The sequence below is a fragment of the Thalassophryne amazonica genome, chromosome 3 (genome assembly GCF_902500255.1).
Source record: "Thalassophryne amazonica chromosome 3, fThaAma1.1, whole genome shotgun sequence".
In the NCBI taxonomy this organism is placed as follows: domain Eukaryota; kingdom Metazoa; phylum Chordata; class Actinopteri; order Batrachoidiformes; family Batrachoididae; genus Thalassophryne; species Thalassophryne amazonica.
Genome location: NC_047105.1, coordinates 55576020 through 55597707, shown reverse-complemented (window position 1 = coordinate 55597707; position 21688 = coordinate 55576020). Strand labels below are relative to the sequence as shown.

The 21688-nt window shown below is 40.8% G+C and overlaps 1 protein-coding gene across 1 annotated transcript in view; it reads left to right on the top strand.

Annotated features, from left to right (window-relative positions):
- Positions 1 to 20305, top strand: part of LOC117506763 (sodium-coupled neutral amino acid transporter 3-like) — a 100328-nt gene extending 80023 nt beyond the window's left edge. Inside the window, 9 exon segments of the mRNA XM_034166351.1 lie at positions 2241 to 2299; positions 2611 to 2784; positions 7438 to 7517; positions 7606 to 7716; positions 10129 to 10241; positions 10333 to 10408; positions 10410 to 10477; positions 14147 to 14259; positions 20201 to 20305. Of these exon segments, the coding sequence (XP_034022242.1) occupies positions 2241 to 2299; positions 2611 to 2784; positions 7438 to 7517; positions 7606 to 7716; positions 10129 to 10241; positions 10333 to 10408; positions 10410 to 10477; positions 14147 to 14259; positions 20201 to 20305 (899 nt within the window).
- The last annotated feature ends 1383 nt before the right edge of the window (positions 20306 to 21688 follow it).

Genomic DNA, 21688 nt, shown 5'->3' with positions numbered 1-21688 from the left:
TTAAAATTGAGTAATCAGTAAAGTAACTAAGTTCCTTTTCAAGGAGTAATCAGTAATTGGATTACTTTTTCAAAGTAACTGTTGCAACACTGCGGCCAGCCTGTAGTAGGATAAAGATGTGGTGCGAGAGCAAGACCCTGCATGACCTGGATGGTGCAAATACAGCCTGAACACACCAGCATCTTAAGTGTTACTGAACAAGCTCGCCTAACGGATTGGGATTTTTATTAAATCATATCCTTAGGGACTGAGTGGTGGCTATTTGCTTTGGTGTGGGCAATAAAACTTATGGCCTGCTTATTTCCTCAGTAATTGTGGACCTAATGTTATCAGTATACTGATAGTAAGTCACTTCGGGCTGCTCCCTTGTTTTCACTCATGGTCATAACAGCAGATCCAAAGTGGCACAAATTTGACGGCAGATGCGCTTCCTGACACAACATGGAGAAAATGAGCAGGAGTGGAGGTTTGACCCGGGAACGTTCTGCACTGACACCAAGCGCACTAACCACTTAGCCACCACCACTGCTGTTACCAATATACCAATGTTAAAAAATGCCAGCACGTTCGCATCCAAAATGAAATCACACAATAATTTCACTTGATGAATTTACTGGTGGTAGATGATCTGTTAGGAGAATAGGACAAGCCATATTATTACAGATACTTATAATAAAATGCTCAAAAAAAAAAAAAAAAAAAGACAGTCACGGTCCCCCACAACAACTACCAGCTACAACACTCTGAGTCTGCACTCTAGTGACAAACACGAGCTGTCACTCAAAGTGGCCACACAACTAATTATGCATTATGCATAATTAGTTGTGTAGTTTTTATATATAAAGTTATGCATAATGCATAACTTTATGTATAAAAACATCTTTAATCTAAGAAATCATAAACAAACAAAAATGTCTACCCTGTACAGTTGTCATGGAGGGGAAGCTAGCTTTAGAGACCAAAACAGTTTTTTGGATCAGGCTGTAAACTTTCTGCTCTAAAGTTGGACATTTTAACTTGGGATTCTGTGGAAACCTGCTCCTTCCTGAAGTCAGCCTCAAGTGACCAGTTAAAGTAAAGGCGCCTTAATATTTACACAAACGTGATCCCCGCACTGGCACGTAATCTTGTGTGTCAGGGACTAAACTCAGCATAAACTGTTGTAACCTGTGCGTGAATTGTGTGCGGCTGCGTGTCAGTGCGCAAAGAAAATTTTGAAATGTTCTAAACCTTTGGCACGTATTAATTTTGTGAACTGTTGTGTTGTTGTTGTAAACATTGCCCAACTTATTCAAAAACACTGTGTGTCACTGCGTCTCATTGCTGCAGCACATCTGAACGATTATGAGGAAATGTTGCATCTGTAATAAACATAACTTTACAGATACATTATATAACTCATGAGAAAGAATGAAAATGCACCTATTTTACCAATCCATTACAAAATATATTGTAAATAATTACCTTTGAGACGATTCCAAATGCGTTCTCCATTGCATGATGCGCACAAGCCAACCTGTGGCTATAGATAATTTCTCTCTGATTCTGAAAGGAAATGCATCATTGGCTGTGAAGTGATTATTTTATATAATGTGGGGTCAAACGGGACAAAGTGCGGCTTCCAGCCAGCCAAAGCAGGTTGCATTGGTATGACGAATTGCGCAGCAGTGCGGGGATCAAATTTGTGCAAGTGTCAAGGTGCCTTAACTGCAACATTTTCTTGTTCTGTATGTCTCATTGTGGATCATTGAAGATTACTGTTTGGTCTGCACTCTGTAGGACACACCCACATGTGGATTGCCCAGCCGTTACATTCCTCTAGCTCCTCCTCTTTTTTCTTTTCTTTTTTTTTTTGGCGGGCTGGTCAGCGGTAGCTCTCTTTTATGGAGAGCTGCAAGCATGAAAGATATGAAATAGGTTTTTATAGGTCATAACACCTTAATGTCTGTGGATATTTTTAGTTACAAACTTAACTGCTGAGCCCTTTCACCTCCATTTGCTCAGACATGATCGTGCCAGTTATTACGGCTGAAATGACTCATTTTCACTGCAAAATTTACTTGTTTTATGATATCTGGGGTCATTTGTTTGTGTGCAGACGCTTCATTTATAAAACAGATGGAAATGGGAAGCATGGGAGGGTTTGTGTAATAGTGCTACATTTCATTTGTCTCATTTATAAGCCAAAAGGATGCTTTCCCTGACAGACTTGTCTTATTTTCCCCTTTCTTTTTTTTCAGGTTATCTTGGCTACACAAGCGGCTTTTCTCTCAGCTGCATGGTGTTCTTTCTCATCTCAGTAAGTTAGTCCAGTTCACATTGTGGCTTGTTAGCCCAGTAACTCTTTATAAAAAGCCTCATTTGTTTTGGCATTTTTGCAAATATCTGATGCACTTTCCCACCCCATCTCTATTTTCAGTGGAATGTGGTTTGTTTTGTAACTGCTGTTTAAAGACAGTGAAGCTTGAGGCTAAATATCCAAAGCACTTAAATGTCGAGTCATTCCTAATTTGATGTTTTATTTTTAAATCTTAGCCAAGCTCTTGTTCAGTGACTCAAACTCCCCGATTCTTATGTCTTCCCTTTTTTCTCTCACACATCTTTCTGCAGGTTATTTTTAAGCGATTTCAGATTCCGTGCCCGTTTGAGGAATTTTCAGCGAACAGCACCGCTGCCCATCCCGCCCTGAATATCTCAAGCCACGCCCACGAGTTCACCAATGGTCTGGTTCATGAGAATCACAACGCCCTGTGCACCCCGTGGATGTTCACCATGAACTCGCAGGTCGGCCTGTACATCTGAGTAAAGTTTGCCTACCTAGTGTAGAATTATTTTTCTTGAATTCAAGTGATTTCTTGTCTAAAAAAGACTTGAAATTTCAGCTGCAGTTTGCAAGAAGGCACATGGGAGACTAAAGCCTAGATGTGACTTGTTTTCTTGCATGGAAATCCTTCTTTGTTCCACTGTAACATGAAGCTGTAAGGGTACGGTCACATTAGCTACAAGCGACAGAAGCAAAGCGTCAACTTGCTGTTCATTTTCAATCAGAGTGTGCATTTTGCAGTGACAAGGGACAACGGCCACTATGTTGCCAGCTAAGCACGTCCAAAATAGATCAGAAGTCTATTTTATGCAAATGTTGAGTGACGCGACATGGAGACTGCCAATCCGAGTGAAAAGGCAGCGTGATGTCAGCTGGCTGTTCATTCAAACTGAATAAACCAAGATGGCAGAAAACAATCTGAAACACCTTATTTCTGTATAAATCTGTTTTATTTGGCATTTTTCTTCATATATTTTGAAAAGGTTAGAAAGAAATAAACACTTCTAAATCTAAAACCGCTGTTTTTGTAATTAGATAATACCTGTGAAGTGATTTGCAAGACGTCTTACAGAGATATTAGCATGCTAACTAGCGATACAGGAATGGCACTGTGGAAGACGATTGACTAAAACAAATCAAGCAAACTTTGTTTCTGCTAAACAGTCAAGCTTGAAGTAAAAAAAATCATAGTGGCAGTGTCAGATTTTCTGTTTTTTCTAATATATCATGTAACATTGTGCACATTAACGCCAAATAACCTTGAGCTGGCAACTCCCCTGGAACGCCACCTGCTTGTTGCTCATTTGTAGCTAATGTGACAGTAGGGTAAAACAGGTGATGCAAGATGCAAAAGTCGCACTTATCTTTGGCTGATTATCCAGTCACAGCCACAGAAGCCAATAACTCCTTCAAAGTTGGCATATATGTCTTGGTGCCTTCCCTCACTTGTCTCCTTCTTGCACAGTCACTCAGTTTTTGATAACTGCCTACGCCAGTTGGCTTTACCATACGGAACCATACTATTTATATTTTGTTTTGATTGATATAAATGAAGTCCAAGACAAATTCAGTGACTTGGAAATGTTTATATATCCATCTCCTGACCTGTCTCCAGAAAAATGTCTGTAAAAGGGATTATAAGCATTTAGAATTATTCTTATATTTAATTTATCCGATCCCTTATAGCCTCTGAAAATGGAGGGAATATAAACGCAACACTTTTGGTTTTGCTCCCATTTTGTATGAGATGAACTCAAAGATCTAAAACTTTTTCCACATACACAATGTCACCATTTCCTTCAAATATTGTTCACAAACCAGTCGAAATCTGTGATAGTGAGCACTTCTCCTTTGCAGAGATAATCCATCCCACCTCACAGGTGTACCATACCAAGATGCTGATTAGACACCATGATTAGTGCACAGGTGTGCCTTAGACTGCCCACAATAAAAGGCCACTCTGAAAGGTGCAGTTTTATCACACAGCACAATGCCACAGATGTCGCAAGATTTGAGGGAGCGTGCAATTGGCATGCTGCCAGCAGGAATGTCAACCAGAGCTGTTGCTCGTGTATTGAATGTTCATTTCTCTACCATAAGCCGTCTCCAAAGGCGTTTCAGAGAATTTGGCCGTACATCCAACCAGCCTCACAACCGCAGACCACATGTAACCACACCAGCCCAGGACCTCCACATCCAGCATGTTCACCTCCAAGATCATCTGAGACCAGCCACTCGGACAGCTGCTGGAACAATCGGTTTGCATAACCAAAGAATTTCTGCACAAACTGTCAGAAACCGTATCAGGGAAGCTCATCTGCATGCTCGTTGTCCTCATCGGGGTCTCGACCTGACTCCAGTTCGTCGTCGTAACCAACTTGAGTGGGCAAATGCTCACATTCGCTGGCGTTTGGCACGTTGGAGAGGTGTTCTCTTCACAGATGATGCGAAGGAGATGTGTTGCACTGCATGAGGCATATGGTGGTCACACCAGATACTGACTGGTATCCCCCCCGCCAATAAAACAAAACTGCACCTTTCAGAGTGGCCTTTTATTGTGGGCAGTCTAAGGCACACCTGTGCACTAATCATGATGTCTAATCAGCATCTTGATATGGCACACCTGTGAGGTGGGATGGATTATCTCAGCAAAGGAGAAGTGCTCACTATCACAGATTTAGACTGGTTTGTGAACAATATTTGAGGGAAATGGTGATATTGTGTATGTGGAAAAAGTTTTAGATCTTTGAGTTAATCTCATACAAAATGGGAGCAAAACCAAAAGTGTTGCGTTTATATTTTTGTTGAGTATAAATGGTTAATGTGATAGTTTGTTAAACCCTTTGAACCCTTTGATTAAAGCTAAAGGTCTACACTACAAAAACATCTTGGTTATGGTATTTCATCTTAACTCCAAAATGACAAATAAATACAGTGGGGTAAAAAAGTATTTAGTCAGTCCCTGATTGTGTAAGTTCTCCTACTTTTAAAGATGAGAGAGGTCTGTAATTTTCATCATAGGTACACTTCAACTATGAGAGACAAAATGACAAAACAAAACAAAAAAAAAAAACAGAAAATCACATTGTAGGATTTTTAAAGAATGTATTTGTAAATTATGGTGGAAAATAAGTATTTGGTCACCCACAAACAAGCAAGATTTCTGGCTCTCACAGACCTGTAACTTCTTCTTTAAGAAGCTCTTCTGTCCACTCGTTACCTGTATTAATGGCATCTGTTGTAACTTGTTATCTGTAAAAAGATGCCTATCCACAGCCTCAAACAGTCAGACTCCAAACTCAACCATGGCCAAGACCAAAGAGCTGTTGAAGGACACCAGGAAGAAAACTGTAGATGTGCACCAAGCTGGGAAGAGTAAATCTACAATAGTCAAGCAGGTTGGTGTGAATATATCAACTGTGGGAGTAATTGTAAGAAAATGGAAGACATACAAGACCATTGATAATCTCCCTCGATCTGGAGCTCCACGCAAGATCTCATCCCATGGGGTCAAAATGATCATGAGAACGGTGAACAAAAATCCTAGAACTACATGGAGGGACTTGATGAATAACCTGCAGAGAGCTGGGACCAAAGTAACAAAGGCTACACACTATGCAGAGAGGGACTCAAATCCTGCAGTGCCAGGCATGTCCCCCTGCTTAAGCCAGTACGTGTCCAGGCCTGTCTGACGTTTGCCAGAGAGCATATGGATGATCCAGAAGAGGATTGGGAGAATATCATGTGGTCAAATGAAACCAAAATAGAACATTTTGGTAAAAACTCAACTCGTTGTGTTTAAAGTAAGAAGAATGCTGAGTTGCGTTCCAAGAACACCATATCTACTGTGAAGCATGGGGGTGGAAACATGATGCTTTGGGGCTGTTTTTCTGCAAAGGGGACAGGACGACTGATCCGTCTTAAGGGAAGAATGAACGGGGCCATGTATCATGAGATTTTAAGCCAAAACCTCCTTCCATCAGTGAAAGCATTGAAGATGCAACATGGCTGGGTCTTCCAGCATGACAATGATCCCAAACACACTGCTCGGGCAACGAAGGAGTGGCTCCGTAAAAAGCATTTCAAGGTCCTGGTCCAGTCTCCAGACCTCAACCCCATAGAAAATTTGTGGAGGGAGTTGAAAGTGCGTGTTGCCCAGCGACAGCCCCAAAACATCACTGCTCTAGAGGAGATCTGCATGGAGGAATGGGCCAAAACACCAGCTACAGTGTGTGCAAACCTGGTGAAGACTTAGAGGAAACGTTTGACCTCTGTCATTGCCAACAAAGATTATGTTGCAAAGTATTGAGTTGAACTTTTGTTATTGACCAAATACTTATTTTCCACCATCATTTACAAATAAATTCTTTAAAAATCCTACAGTGTGATTTCATGTATTTTTTTCTCATTTTGTCTCTTATAGTTGAAGTGTACCTATGATGAAAATTACAGACCTCTCTCATCGTTCTAAGTAGGAGAACTTGTACAATCAGGGACTGACTAATACTTTTTACCCCCACTGTATATGAATAAGAAAAAGTCAATGTCCGATTACTGAGTGTAAATAATATGACAAAGCCATTTACTCATTAGCCTGACGCAGTGAGCTTTGACCTGGTTAAACGTGTGTTTAGGGTGTTTTTGTTTTTTGCTTCGGCTTGTAAATATATAGTATTTTGTATGTAAGTAGGTATGTGTAGGTGTATATTTATGTTTGTGTATATATATGTGTATATGTGTATATATGTGTATGTATATGTGTATGTATATGTGTATGTATGTTGATGTGTGTATGTATATATGTATGTGTATGTGTATATATATGTATATATATATATATATATTGATATCGGTTAGGTGTGTAGGAATCTATGTGTATATGTGGCAAAGGGTATTACTGGTTGTGGGGAAGAAGGGGTAGGGATAAATAAGCTGATGCTTCACCCTACCCCTTTTCGGACATGTTGGGTACACAGTAGGAACTTTTTTGTTGTTGTCTTTACTGATCTATCTTGTAATTGTTGTATCAAATGTTCGAAATAAACAGTTTTCATTCATTCATTCATTCATTCATTCAACGTGTCCTGGCTCTAATATGATGTGTTTCTTCACAGACGGCATACACCATCCCCATCTTGGCTTTTGCTTTTGTTTGCCACCCAGAAGTCCTGCCTATCTACACGGAGCTCCGCAAGTGAGTCCCCTGCCCGGAACCCGCCCTGTTTGATAACACGTCCATGCAGAATGTGGCACTCAAATCGCTCTTCACCATCTCATTTCAGCCCCACGAAGAAGAGGATGCAGAGAGTGTCCAACATCTCCATCTTTGTCATGTACATCATGTACTTCCTGGCAGCCCTCTTTGGATACCTAACATTTAATGGTGAGGGCAGGTCTCCCCCCCCGGTGCTACTGTGGAGATTTTGTTTCCAGTGTTGATGGTTGAGTAGAAAATGTTTGCACCCCAAACAGACAGTAATTCTTTGAATACACAGTTATCACTTTGTGTCTGTGAAAACAGTGTTGTAGTGAAATAAAAAGGCATGCTGGCTTTGGCTAAGATGCTGTAAACCCAAAAGATTATCTTTTAAAAGACCGACTTCAATGGCCCAACAAAAGTCATTGTAAGAGACATAAAAGCATTTATTACCTCCAACAATAAGAGCATGTTCTCAGCTGTGTTTGTTACTTAAAAGCTTATGAGCAGACTTGGTGTGAAACATGTTGAAGATGTGCGGAGTGAACCTGGACCCATAAAAGTGGTATGAATCCAGGAAATTTCCTTAATGTTTTCAGTAAAATAAATTCCCTGCGGCTGCTCCCTTGTTTTTTCCGAGGTGGATCTGCATGCTGATTTGGCACAAGTTTTACACCGGATGCCCTTCTTGATGCAACTCTGCATTACATGGAGAATGGGCAGGGGTGGGTTTGAACCGGGAACCTTGAAACAAGTGCACTTATCTGCTTGGCCACCACTCCTGGCCTGCTTCAACCCAATCATATATGTTGTCAAAACTCCAAAATCCAGATTTTAAAGTTTGAATCAAAGTGTTGTAGTTGTTTGGTGTGGGATGGAGCGAGGTTTACTACATCGTGCATAATTAAAAGTGCCTTGACACTTGCAGAAATTTGATCCGCGCACTGGTACTCAATCTGCCATGCCAGAGAGTAAACATTGTAAACTGCTGTAAAATGTCCGTGGCTTCATGCAAGTGTGCAAAGAAAAATTTGAATACTCAAATCTCTGTCATGCATTAATTATATGAACGTTATGTGAACATTTAAAAAACAGTGTGAGTGTGAGTCATTGCGTCAGCACACCGCATCACAGCACAGCTCGTCTGAATGATTATGATGAGATGTTAAATCTATCATAAACATAAATTTACAGGTACTCATAAACAGGAATGAAAATGTAACTGTTTTACCAAGTTATTGCAATATAATGATAACAAATAATTACCTATTTGTAATAATTACTATTAATAATACATATTAATAATTATAATTAATAATTACTAATAATAATTACAAATAATTCCAAATCCGTTCTCCACATTATGAAGCGCACGAGAGAGAGAAACAAAAAAGCTCCAGCTGTAGAAAATTCCTCTGATTCTGGAGCCAATTACAGGTGGTTTCATCAGCCAAATGATTAATCTGCTATGAAATAATTATTTTATATAATGCAATGTCCAGCGGCACAAAGCGCACCATCCAGCGGAACACAACGGGTCACATTGGCACGACGAAATGCGCAGCAGTGCGGGGTTAAACACGTGCAAGTGTCAAGGTGCCTTAACCATTAGTGGACTTTCATGTCCTGTTTGATGATATGTGCTCAAAAAGGTTTGTCAAAAAATCTAATATGGCAAGAAACTTAAGCACATAACTCAACAGTTTGTCTGCTGCATCATCGGTCATGCAGTTGCTCAGTAATATTTGTACAGATACAGTACTGCACAATGGAGAAGGAACTGGCCTGCTAATAAGCAGACCTGGGTTTGAATTCCACTCCTGCTTCCTGTCTGTGTCCTTGGACAAAACACATCTACATTATGTCAGTCCCACACGGATGTAATGGACACTAAACTAAACTCAAACATACAACTCTCCAAGTCCAACAAAATTAAACGTATCTGTTTTTCCCCAGTTTCATTAAACTTCATCAAACTGATTACCAAGTTATCAACTTAAAAAAAAAAAAGAAAACTTGTTTCATTATCTGTGTCCTGGTCGTGACCAAAACAATCAAACAAAACTTCATTTCATGCGAATGTAAGTATGTTCTGACATGCTGCTACTTTTTGTCCTTGTTTGGAGGTTAAGGACTGTATGAGTTTTTTCCCCCCTTCCCTTTTTCACAATTTTTGATTTAAGTCCGTGAAGTGGGGTGATGATTTATTTTCGATTAAGTAGTTTGTACTTCTTTTATATGTCTAACTTTTAAAGGTGACAGAAATCGCAGAGTCATTACTCAATAATAAATTATTGCAAAAACAAGGATTAAATAAAGCCACATTTTTCTCATAAATTGCAGCGAACCGCATAAAAGAAATTATATAGTTTTAAAGGTAAGGTGTCACATTTTACTCATTTGTTAAATTTTGGGTCTTTAGTGGTCTTATTGTGTTGTTTTGGCTGATAACACAGCAGTCAGGACAGGATGTCACCTGCCACATGTGATTTTTTTTTTTCCCTGCATACTGGTCCAACCTCCCTCTAGTGGTGAGTGTGTATTACACATGATATATGCTGTATGTTTGAAATATTTTCTTTTTGTACATCCCTCAGACCAGGTGGAGGCCTGAACTGTTGCACACTTACAGCCGGATCGATCCGTACGACACTCTGATCCTGTGCGTGCGTGTGGCCGTCCTTATCGCCGTCACGCTGACCGTCCCGATCGTGCTGTTCCCCGTATGTTTCGTGTCATATTCCGCATGTGTTACGTTGCTGTTGTTTCTTTTGTCTGATGTGTATTGTGTGTTTGTGGAAACTCCTGCCCACAGTGCGTCGAGCCATCCAGCAGATGTTGTTCCCCGCCAAGTCTTTCAGCTGGTTGAATCACATTGGCATTGCTGCGTTTTGCTCTCCTTCATCACATGCTGGTGATATTTGCTCCAAACATTCTGGGAATCTTCGGCATCATTGGTTAGTGAAGTCAGAATAGGAAACTTGGTTCTTGATGCTTTAAGCATTCGTGACTCCACCGCTAGTTAATTATCAGCTTCTGTTGCTGTATCATTAAAGGCTCATTTAAAGGCAAATAAAGGAGTTCCTAATAGTACAGCTTGACGTGACATGGATGATAGAACTTTATTCTTCCTACAGGTTTCATCTGGGGTCCATGAGGATTTGTTTGATTTCAGGTTATATTCTGATACACATTATGTAATTACTGGTAGTATTCTGTCTATGGTCTAAGGATAATTGGCTTTAGTCGCTCTAAAAAATACACGCATGCAGGAAAAATCCAACAGGATTACTTTAAATGCAAGAAAACACAAATGTTGACAGTAAACATCTGTACCAAGAATTGACTGACAGTGAAGAAAAGTTATTTGTGAGGTGGATGAATTCACAAATCTGGACAGAGATGTGTGTAAGAAGGCTGTAAGCGTAGACACTGAATGAGTTTTTTAAGTCAGGATTGCTTTTGTCAAACTACAGTCAATTTTGACATCTAGCTGCTGTATATAACAACAATGTGTCATTAGTCCAGTGTCTGAATGCTCATGTGCATCAGATACAGTGCATCCAGAACGTATTCATAGTGCTTCACTTTTTCCACATATGTTACTGCCTTATTCCAAATTCATTTCCCCCTCAAAGGTCTATTCACAACACCCCATAATGACAACATGATTTATTTTTTTTTGCAAATTTATTAAAAAATAAAAAAACTAAGAAATCACATGTACATAAGTATTCACACTCTTTGCTCAATACTTTGCTGATGCACCTTTATCAGCAATTACAGCCTCAAGTCTTCTTGAATATGATGCTACAAGCTTGGTGCACCTATCTTTGGGCAGTTTTGTTCATTCCTCTTTGGCAGCACCTCTCAAGCTCTATCAGGTTGGATGGGGAGCGTCGGTGCACAGGCCATTTCAGATTTCTCCAGAGATGTTCAGCCAGGTCTGGGCTCTAGCTGGACCACTCAAGGACATTCACAGAGTTGTCCTGAAGCCACTCCTTTGATATCTTGGCTGTGTGCTTAGGGTCACTGTCCTACTGAAAGATGAACCATGGCCCCAGTCTGAGGTCAAGAGTGCTCTGGAGCAGGTTTTAATCCAGGATGTCTCTGTACATTGCTGCATTCATCTTTCCCTCAATCCTGACTAGTCTCCCAGTTCCTGCCACTGAAAACATCCCCACAGCATGATGCTGCCACCACCATGCTTCACTGTAGGGATGTTATTGGCTAGGTGATGAGCAGTGCCAGGTTTCCTGCCATTCATGCCAAATAGTTTTGGCATGAATGGCATCTTTGTCTCATCAGACCAGAGAATTTTGTTTCTCATGGTCCTTCAGCTGCCTTTTGGCAAACTCCTGGCAGGCTGTCATGTGCCTTTTACTAATGCTGCGTTCACACTGGGCGCGACGCGAATGACAGCAGCAAAACGTTGCCATGTAATCCCTATGGAAGGATGTGTTGTGGCGCCAAGCCACGCAGCGCGACACGTTAGCGGAGGTTTTTTTTTTTACGTGCGCGCGCGAGCAAATCATCCGTGAAGATTATTTTATTTATTAACTACACAGGTGTAATAAAGCAAATGGTGACTGGTTTCTAAACACAATTATGACAGAGTTTTTGGGGGAAGAGCGAGGAGCAGCCCCACAGCAAGCAGCTGAGTTTTTTTTTTATTATTGTTTACATGTGTGCGCGTGAACGGGACAGGAGGTCCTCAAACTGGGTCCTGCAGAGGCGGAAGGACCGCTTAAAGCGGCCATCATCCAGATGCAGCTCCTGCAGCAAATAATGATACTCCCCGAATTGGGAACGTCTCATGACGTTTGTCAGCTTTCCACAACAACTCGCTCCGTGTGATCAAGATCCGTCATGTTAACTTGACTGACAACTGGAGCCGGCGAGCGGAATGGAAGCTCCTCCTATTTGATGACGCACTGGGGCGAATTTTTGCAGTGAAAGCTGAGCGACACACCGGGCGATGGGTGGTGCGTCCGTCGCCCACGTGAACGATGCAAATTTTTGCTGTCTGGTCGCGGCCGGTGTGAACGCGGCATAAGGAGTGGCTTCCGTCTGGCCACCACCGTACAGGCCTGGATTGGTGGATTGCTGCAGAGATGGTTGTCCTTCTGGAAGGTTCACCATCACTCTGCAGAGGAATGCTGGAGCTCTAACAAAGTGACCATGAGATTCTTGGTCACCTCCCTGACTAGCTCCCCCAATCGCCTCAGTTTAAAACTTAACACCAATATTTCTGACTGCTTAGTGAACACAGGAGAACAGACAGCCAAGATCCCTAACCACTAAGGGAACAAACTCCTCAGGGGCATTTGTCTCTGTATTAAGAGACAATAATTAGCTAGCCATCCAGCCTCTTATAGCCTCAACACAGTTCTGAAGGAGATCCATAGTAACACTTTGAGGAGTAAATGAAATGTACAACTGGATGCCATCCGGATAACAGTGGACATGAAACTTCATAAAAAGAGCTCAAAACGTGTCCAAGTGCACGCAAAATAAATGTCCCAGAACAGAACCTGCTCGGTGGAAATGAGGCTGTCACCATACGCTGGCTAAATTGTCAAGGTGTGGACAGCTGCGTTAACGTATTCTATGTATCCAGTGTATTCGGTGCATTTTCCCTATGTCGGCATGCGCTGGCTAAATCGTCAAAGTGTGACAGCTGCGTTAACGTATTCTATGTATCCAGCGTATTCGGCCCATTTTTCATATGTCGGCATGCCCCGGCTAAATCGTCAAAGTGTGAAAACTGCGTTAACGTATTCTATGTATCCAGCGTATTCGGCGCATTTTTCATATGTCGGCATGCGCCGGCTAAATCGTCAAAGTGTGAAAGCTGCGTTAACGTATTCTATGTATCCAGCATATTCGGCGCATTTTTCATATGTCGGCATGCGCCGGCTAAATCGTCAAAGTGTGAAAGCTGCATTAACGTATTCTATGTATCCAGCGTATTCGGTGTATTTTTCATATGTCAGCATGCGCTGGCTAAATTGTCAGTGTGTGACAGGGCCCTTAGGCTTAAAAGAGGATGAGGAACAGGCTGTTCAGAATACTGAGGGTCACAGGCAGAGTTCAGTGATCTGGTGATTACTGATAAGATACACCAGAATGACCACATTTCTAAGAAAATAGCAACTCAAACCTCAACTCAAGTGACCTCCAATGATCAATCAATCAATCAATTTTATTTATATAGCGCCAAATCACAACAAACAGGTTGCCCCAAGGCGCTTTATATTGTAAGGCAGGCCATACATAATTACAGAAAATGACCAGTGACTCTTAACTTTCTTACATCACTGTGGCATCAGTGACCCCAACGGAAGATAAACAGTGAGTCTTTCACTACACCGTAGAAATGATGAAACTTTTCTGGATGAAGAGTGAATCACCTTCAAGGAGCTAAACAAGTCTGACCTGAGTTAGATACCATGACCTGGACCACTAGATTGCCAAAGTGGTCTTACACTGCAGTTGTTTTGCACACTTTGCATGTTAGTGATGAACTTTAATCTGTTTATGTAATTTTTCCAAGTAAAACTACCACTTTAGTTTCACATACTTTGCAGTAAAACGTAACTAGTCTATCTTCTTTATCCTCACAGGTGCAACTTCAGCTCCCTGCCTCATTTTTATCTTTCCTGCCATTTTCTACATTCGGATCGTCCCCACAGAAAGAGAACCAATGAACTCTGTTCCCAAGGATCCTGGTAAGATAGTAGAACCTTCTCTGTTTCCTCCAGCATGCATTATTTTCACTGGCTCGCCATCAGGCACATTATGCAAGCTGAGCTTTCTACAACTCCAAATCAGAAAAACAGCTGGGACAAAATGGAAAAAAGTAATTAAGGATAGAAACCCTGTTGTGATCTTTGTCACACGTCACTCTGTCAGAAACTCTCCTCACCTTCAAAACACTTTCATATTTTCTTCTTCAGATCACCCCTAATCTATCTCATAATAATAATAATAATAACAGTAAGCGACACAGTGGCTTAGTGGATGGCACTGTTACCTCACAGCAAGAAGGTCATGGGTTTGCTTCCCACATGGTCCTTTCTGTGTGGAGTTTGCATGTTGTCCCTGGTTTATGTGTGTTCCCTCCAGTTGCTCCAGCTTCCTCCCACATCTAAAGACATGCCGGCTTGGTGAATTGGAAACATTAAATTTTCTGTAGGTGTGAGTGTGAATGGTTTTTTTTGTCCATCTGTTTGTGGCTCTGCGACACCTCTACACCCCCCCCCCCCCCCCTCCATTACCTTTGATTAGAGTAAGTGGGTATAGAAAATGAATGAATGAATGAATGATACTATAACAAGCCCAAATCAAGAGATGGGACAGTTTGGAAACTGCAAATAAATAAATAAAAACCTTGCTTTGATCCTTCCATTGCTTTGACTTTTGATTTATTGCAGACGGTAAGAACTCAAGATATGTTATCTTTTGTGTGGTCAACATCATTTAATTTGCTAATAAACCTCCATTCCTGCATTTAAGACCTGCAACACATTCCAAAAAAAAAAAAAAAAAATTGGGACAGGTCAATTGATTCTAAATAGGATTAAATTATCACTTATGCAGCATGTTTTCTTGAAACAAGTTGGAATGGACACATGAACATTTCCAAGTCACTGAGTATGTCTTGGACTTTTTTTTTTTTACATCAACAGTTCTCAAACAGTGGTACAAATACCACCTGTGGCACACCAGCTCCCTCTGGTGGTACAGCGAGACACTGAGATTTTTTTAATGAAGATAAAAAAATATATATATAATCTTACCCCCCACCCGCACCCACCCACACCAGAAAACATTAACCACAAATTATTAATCACTGGAATTATATTTAAATTAGGTTTTCAATTTAAAAAAAAAAAATACAAAAAATTATGTTAATTTTAAGCAACATGCACAACACATCTGTCAACTACGAGAACTCCCATTCAAACCACCGGTGAAATTTGTATACGAGTATAGACCAGCTGACCGTGAACTTTAAAGCATTTTAAGGTGTTAAGAGTTGAATAACAATGACTGGTGCGGACTGCGTTGCATACGACTGTAATAACAACAGCTATTAACTAAAATGTATGAGTGTCAGGGAGAAAAAACCCAGAGGAAATGTGGATTAAACCTGTTTGTTCTGATTGCATTTCTTACTGAGAAGACTTGAGTAAAAAGATGTAAGTTTCTTGCAGATTTAGTTTGTCAGTATTTCTGAAACTGAATTCCTCTGTTGTTATTATGCAGATTAGTGTGTGGATACCTGAACCGGGCCCGGCGGGACATGATGGGTTGGGCAAATAGTTTGAAATAATAATCGGGTTCGGATCCAGTCACGTGTGCACAAAGACACTGGGTGGCTCCACAAAAAGGGATGAATGTACCGTATGTATGTAGATCTTTACCGAACAAACTTGTTTTTTATGGTATAATTAAGTCAGTTGCTTTATTTCAAATAAGGTTAACGTTAACTAAATTAGGGTTTCATTGAATCAATACAATTAAATGGAGTAGACGATTCGTAATGAAGCATTTAAATGCTGCACGACTTCAACACAAACAAAGCCGATCTGACACCGAATCTCTGCTGTAAGTGAAATGAAACAATGCTTCATAAGAGTTGGACTCAGTTAATACAGGCTTCAGATACTGATCGGTTTCTGCTTTAACAGACAAACATGACAGAAAGTAATTATAAATTGACAGAAATCTCCCACGTGTGTGGACCTATTTACAAGGGATGTCAAAAAAAAAAAAATAAAAAAAAAAAAAAAAAAAAAAATATATATATATATATATATATATATATATATATATATATATATATATTTCTTTATTTCTTCCGCAGCTTACAAGTCACCATGATACAACTTGTGTTATGTCTTCAAAATCGGTCTTTTGTGCGCTTCTCCTTCTGTGTTGCCACACAGCTCGGCGCTGCTTTTAGCGGCTTCACTGGAGTTATTTCTTCCGCGGCTTTAAACACACATCCACTTTCATGCAGTCATCCAAATTTTAACTTTGTGTTCGTCCAATATTGACAGAAAAATCACAGTTTTGTGAGCTGGCGTTCTGCCTAAATGCTCCTTTGGAGCGTGATGAGTCACTGCGTCAGTGAGCAGTGCGCACGCACAGCTGAGCTCATGTGATCCATTAACAAGATATTAAATCAACTATAGATATACTTCTACAGCTAAGAACTGTTTTATCAAGCTATAAAAACATTAAAAATAGTTACCTTTAAGCTGTTCCAAAATACATTCCTCATTGAGCAGGAGAGGGGAAAAAAGTGTCCCAGATGAAACAGGCCTCTGTGATTCCAGAAGTGATTAGAGGTGTTTTCAGCATCCAAGGTTTGACAAAAAATGATTAATCCGCTACAAAATAATATTTTATATACAGTGTCCAGCGCACAGAGAAGGTGGAATTGTTGTGCGTGAGTGGGCTCCAAAAATAGCCTCTACGGTCCTGCATAGCTGCCAGGGCGCACAGATAATGGGCTTTTAGCAGACTCGTAAGCACCCACGCAAATGCCTGTAAGCCTTTGCAGTAACTCGTACACAAACTGCGCCATGCTGTTGTTGCTAAATTTTGAATTTCTTGAAATTAGCACTACGCTCAGAGAGGAGCCTCTTTAACTGAAGATAATGCCTCTAAGAGCCACTCTGAGCCACCACACTCCCATGAGTTCTTCATTATTCTGTGCGACCCAGGCTTTAGTTTAAACTGATCTGAATCATAGTAATCCACACTGCTTTTTGCTATCTTGAGCTGTGCCTTGGGGCGACTACGTTGTGATTTGGTGCTATAAAAATATGAGTGTAATTGAATTACTTTAGTTCTGGTTTTTACAATGGTACTTGGAAAACCAAATGTATTTTTAAGGTGGTGGTTGTGGTACTTTCAGCTGCTCCCGTTTTGGTTGCCCTTTCTGACACAACTCCAGTGTAACCTGGAGAAACACACACAGCTGCTGGTGTTCCAAAGAGGTCTCCCATCTATACTCAACAAAAATATAAACGCAACACTTTTGGTTTTACTCCCATTTTGTATGAGATGAACTCAAAGAGCTAAAACTTTTTCCACATACACAATATCACCATTTTCCCCTCAAATATTGTTCACAAACCAGTCTAAATCTGTGATAGTGAGCACTTCTCCTTTGCTGAGATAATCCATCCCACCTCACAGGTGTGCCATATCAAGATGCTGATTAGACACCATGATTAGTGCACAGGTGTGCCTTAGACTGCCCACAATAAAAGGCCACTCTGAAAGGTGCAGTTTTATCACACAGCACAATGCCACAGATGTCGCAAGATTTGAGGGAGCGTGCAATTGGCATGCTGACAGCAGAAATGTCAACCAGAGCTGTTGCTCGTGTATTGAATGTTCATTTCTCTACCATAAGCCGTCTCCAAAGGCGTTTCAGAGAATTTGGCAATACATCCAACCAGCCTCACAACTGCAGACCACGTGTAACCACACCAGCCCAGGACCTCCACATCCAGCATGTTCACCTCCAAGATCGTCTGAGACCAGCCACTCGGACAGCTGCTGAAACAATCGGTTTGCATAACCAAAGAATTTCTGCACAAACTGTCAGAAACCGTCTCAGGGAAGCTCATCTGCATGCTCGTCGTCATCATCGGGGTCTCGACCTGACTCCAGTTCGTCGTCGCAACTTCGCACAGCAATTGAAGAGGAGTGGACCAACATTCCACAGGCCACAATTGACAACTTGATCACTCTATGCGAAGGAGATGTGTTTGCACTGCATGAGGCAAATGGTGGTCACACCAGATACTGACTGGTATCCCCCCTGCAATAAAACAAAACTGCACCTTTCAGAGTGGCCTTTTATTGTGGGCAGTCTAAGGCACACCTGTGCACTAATCATGGTGTCTAATCAGCATCTTGGTATGGCACACCTGTGAGGTGGGATGGATTATCTCAGCAAAGGAGAAGTGCTCACTATCACAGATTTAGTGATATTGTGTATGTGGAAAAAGTTTTAGATCTTTAAGTTCATCTCATACAAAATGGGAGCAAAACCAAAAGTGTTGCGTTTATATTTTGTTGAGTGTATGTACTAACCAGGTCCGGCACTGCTTAGCTTCTGAGATCTGACGGGATCAGGCTGACACAGAGCAGTGAAATATTTTCTAAGGTGGTACTCATTGTAAAAAAGACTGAGAACCACTGATTTACAGCCTTCATTTTCTGAACCTGATTATTCCAATTCAGGATCACAGAGGGCACCATGGTCATTGTGCAAGAGGTGTGGTACATTCTGGACAGGCCGCCAGTCTACCACAAGGCCACATATAGACAGACAATTCATGTGCTCACTCACACCTACAGTCAATGTAAAGTTTCCAATTCACCTAACCCCTCATGTCTTTGGAAGTGGGAGGAAGGACTAAGCACCTAGAGGGAACCCATGCAAACACTGGGAGAACATACCAAACTCCACACAGAAAGGACCAGATCAGAAGTGAATTTTGGACCTTCTTGCTTCACTTACATTGAGCATTAAGCAATACAGCACAGTACGGTAGTGTCAGGTAAATCTGTGTCAAGTAGGCAGTCGTCAAACACTGAGCGACTGTGCTGGAAGGACACTAGTGAGGGAAGTTAAACAAACCCTTGTATATGGTTAAAGAGCAAAGGAAGGGTTTACAGCAGGGGTCCTCCTGGACCCCGAACTTGAACATTTTTCATCTGTCCTTGCCTTCTGCCAAAAGCTGATTAGTTCATTCAGGTGTGCCCAGCCAGTTGACCAAACAGACACCTGAATGGGGCAGTTGACTGTCGGTCGAGCAGTAAAGATGGAAAAGGTGCAGGTTCGGGGTGGATTGGGAAACCCTGTCTTACAGCATTGCCAGTGTTGTGCTTTTCTCTTGGGATTTCTTGCAGAATGTTGTAAAAATAATGAATGTTTATGAATTCAGTGGTACAAATATTTCATTCCATTGAAAGAATGTAAAAACATTCCTTATTTGTTTTATATAACACCAAAAATAGATCCTTGTCATTTGATATTTTATTAATTTATTAACAACAGAAAAGGGACTTACATTTTGGTGTGCGTCACTGGCGCTTTGACATCAACAGTCCAGCACAAACTTTAAATAGGAGTCTAAAATTGATCTTGGTCACATTGCAAAAAACAATCCTGACAATGTATTCTTTGATGCCGTGCACTGACTTTGTGTACAGACTGCCGTCTGCTTTCCTCACTCCAGCAAAAAATCACATCAGAAATTTGTTTTTCATCTGAACTTCCTCCTCTTCATCCTAACAGCTCTTCATGCCTGCAGACGGCTTAGCACCATCAGTTAGCTCCTTAAAATCGCTGTCCACCAGCAAAACAAACTCTGCCATGTTTAGCTAAATGCCGCCCCCACTAGTGTGTGCACGTGCCTGGCTGATGCAGCGTGCAATGGCACAAAATGTATGGAACCAAGTTTGCACGGTAAATGGAATATCACACAAATGGGACGAATAATCCATGTCATGTGACATACAAAGCACCAATCAAATGACAAGGATCCACTCAGCTGTAATATAAATGCTGATTTTCCATACCTGTATGTTCAAAGAACATTTTTACTTTGTTTTTCTAGACTAAACATCTCTGCTTTCTTCCTCAGGCTGCTTGTTTTGCTGCTTTGGGGTTCTCCTTCATGATAATGAGCTTGAGCTTCATAATCGTGGACTGGACTTCAGGACACAGCCTTGCTGTTGGAGGCCACTAGATCCTGCTCCTGGCTGGTGCGTGGGCCTGGGGAAAATGGGAAAAGAACTAGTCAATGCAAAGGGAGCCCGAACACCTCAGCAGGAGCACACGAGTGGGCCACTGAGCACAGAATCTGGATGTCAGTATAGTTTGGTATTTGTGCTGCAGTCACACTGATCTCCATCAAGTTTCATTAACACATATCTGAAGAAAACACTGACATTCATTTTAAAATGATACAACAGCAATATTGTGCTTTATGAAGAATCAAGACTGAATCGGGTTATTTTAGACAGCGCATTTCAGCCCACACGTGGTCAAACACATTGCTCCTATCCCATTTTCCCCTCATTATTCACACACGAAGAAGAGCAGCTGGTTCCAAACAGATAAATATCACACATTATTTGGAGAATCACACATAAGCATTAGAGGTTTTGCAAAGACCTGCAAATATGGACAACAGGTGAGGGTGAGACATGAGATCAGGTGCAGTGAAGTGGTTTCTCTTTGAACCAGCAGAGCTCTGAACTTGAATTCCTGCATCATACACAATAAAAGTGTCCTTACACTTTTACGTCGGTTACCAAAGTTGTTGTGTAGTGTCATATTATACAGGTGCCTTTTCGTATTGGGACACCACAAGTACAGTAAAAACCGAAGTACATATTTATTTCGAAATGCTTTAATTTAAAATAAACAATATTTAACTACTGTATATGATCAGATTTACGATCATCAATATGCGTTATGGTTTATGTGGTTAACAGATTGTAAGAGAGTGACAGACCTTGATTTTAGGATTTGGTACCTCATTGTGTCAAACTAACAGCACATTAGACAAACTGTGACCTTGAATATGGATCATGTACAGCTCAGATTTACCCTGACGTTTCACCAGAAAACCTTTTAATGCTTTCCTCAGTTTCTACCATTAACTTTCTCTAAATTTTGAATTCAATTTTTCAACACTATTGCATTCACATATTTCCATGTCCCAACACTATGATGCTTAAAGCGAAAAAATACAAATATTCAAATAATATGCAAGCTGCCAGGAGTTTATGTATTGTCTCTTGGAAACTATCATTGTCTGTAATTTAGAGTTCTCTGAGTTAAAGCTGTATGGGTGCTGGTTTGTACCAAGAAATAAAACATGGCAGTTATGGAATGATGTGGAAAAAATACACAAAAGTTAACATTTTGAGCTTTAAAAGTCAACATTTCAATTTCCCAAGTTATACGAGTATTATTGAGATACTTATTTGAATTTATCACTTTCCACATCATAGTTATGAGATAAATGTAAAAAAATTGACTTTCAAGGATATAATTACAGGAATTAAAGTTCTGCGTCCCTGCAGGAGATTTACACCAATTAGGCTGCCAATTGATACAGATG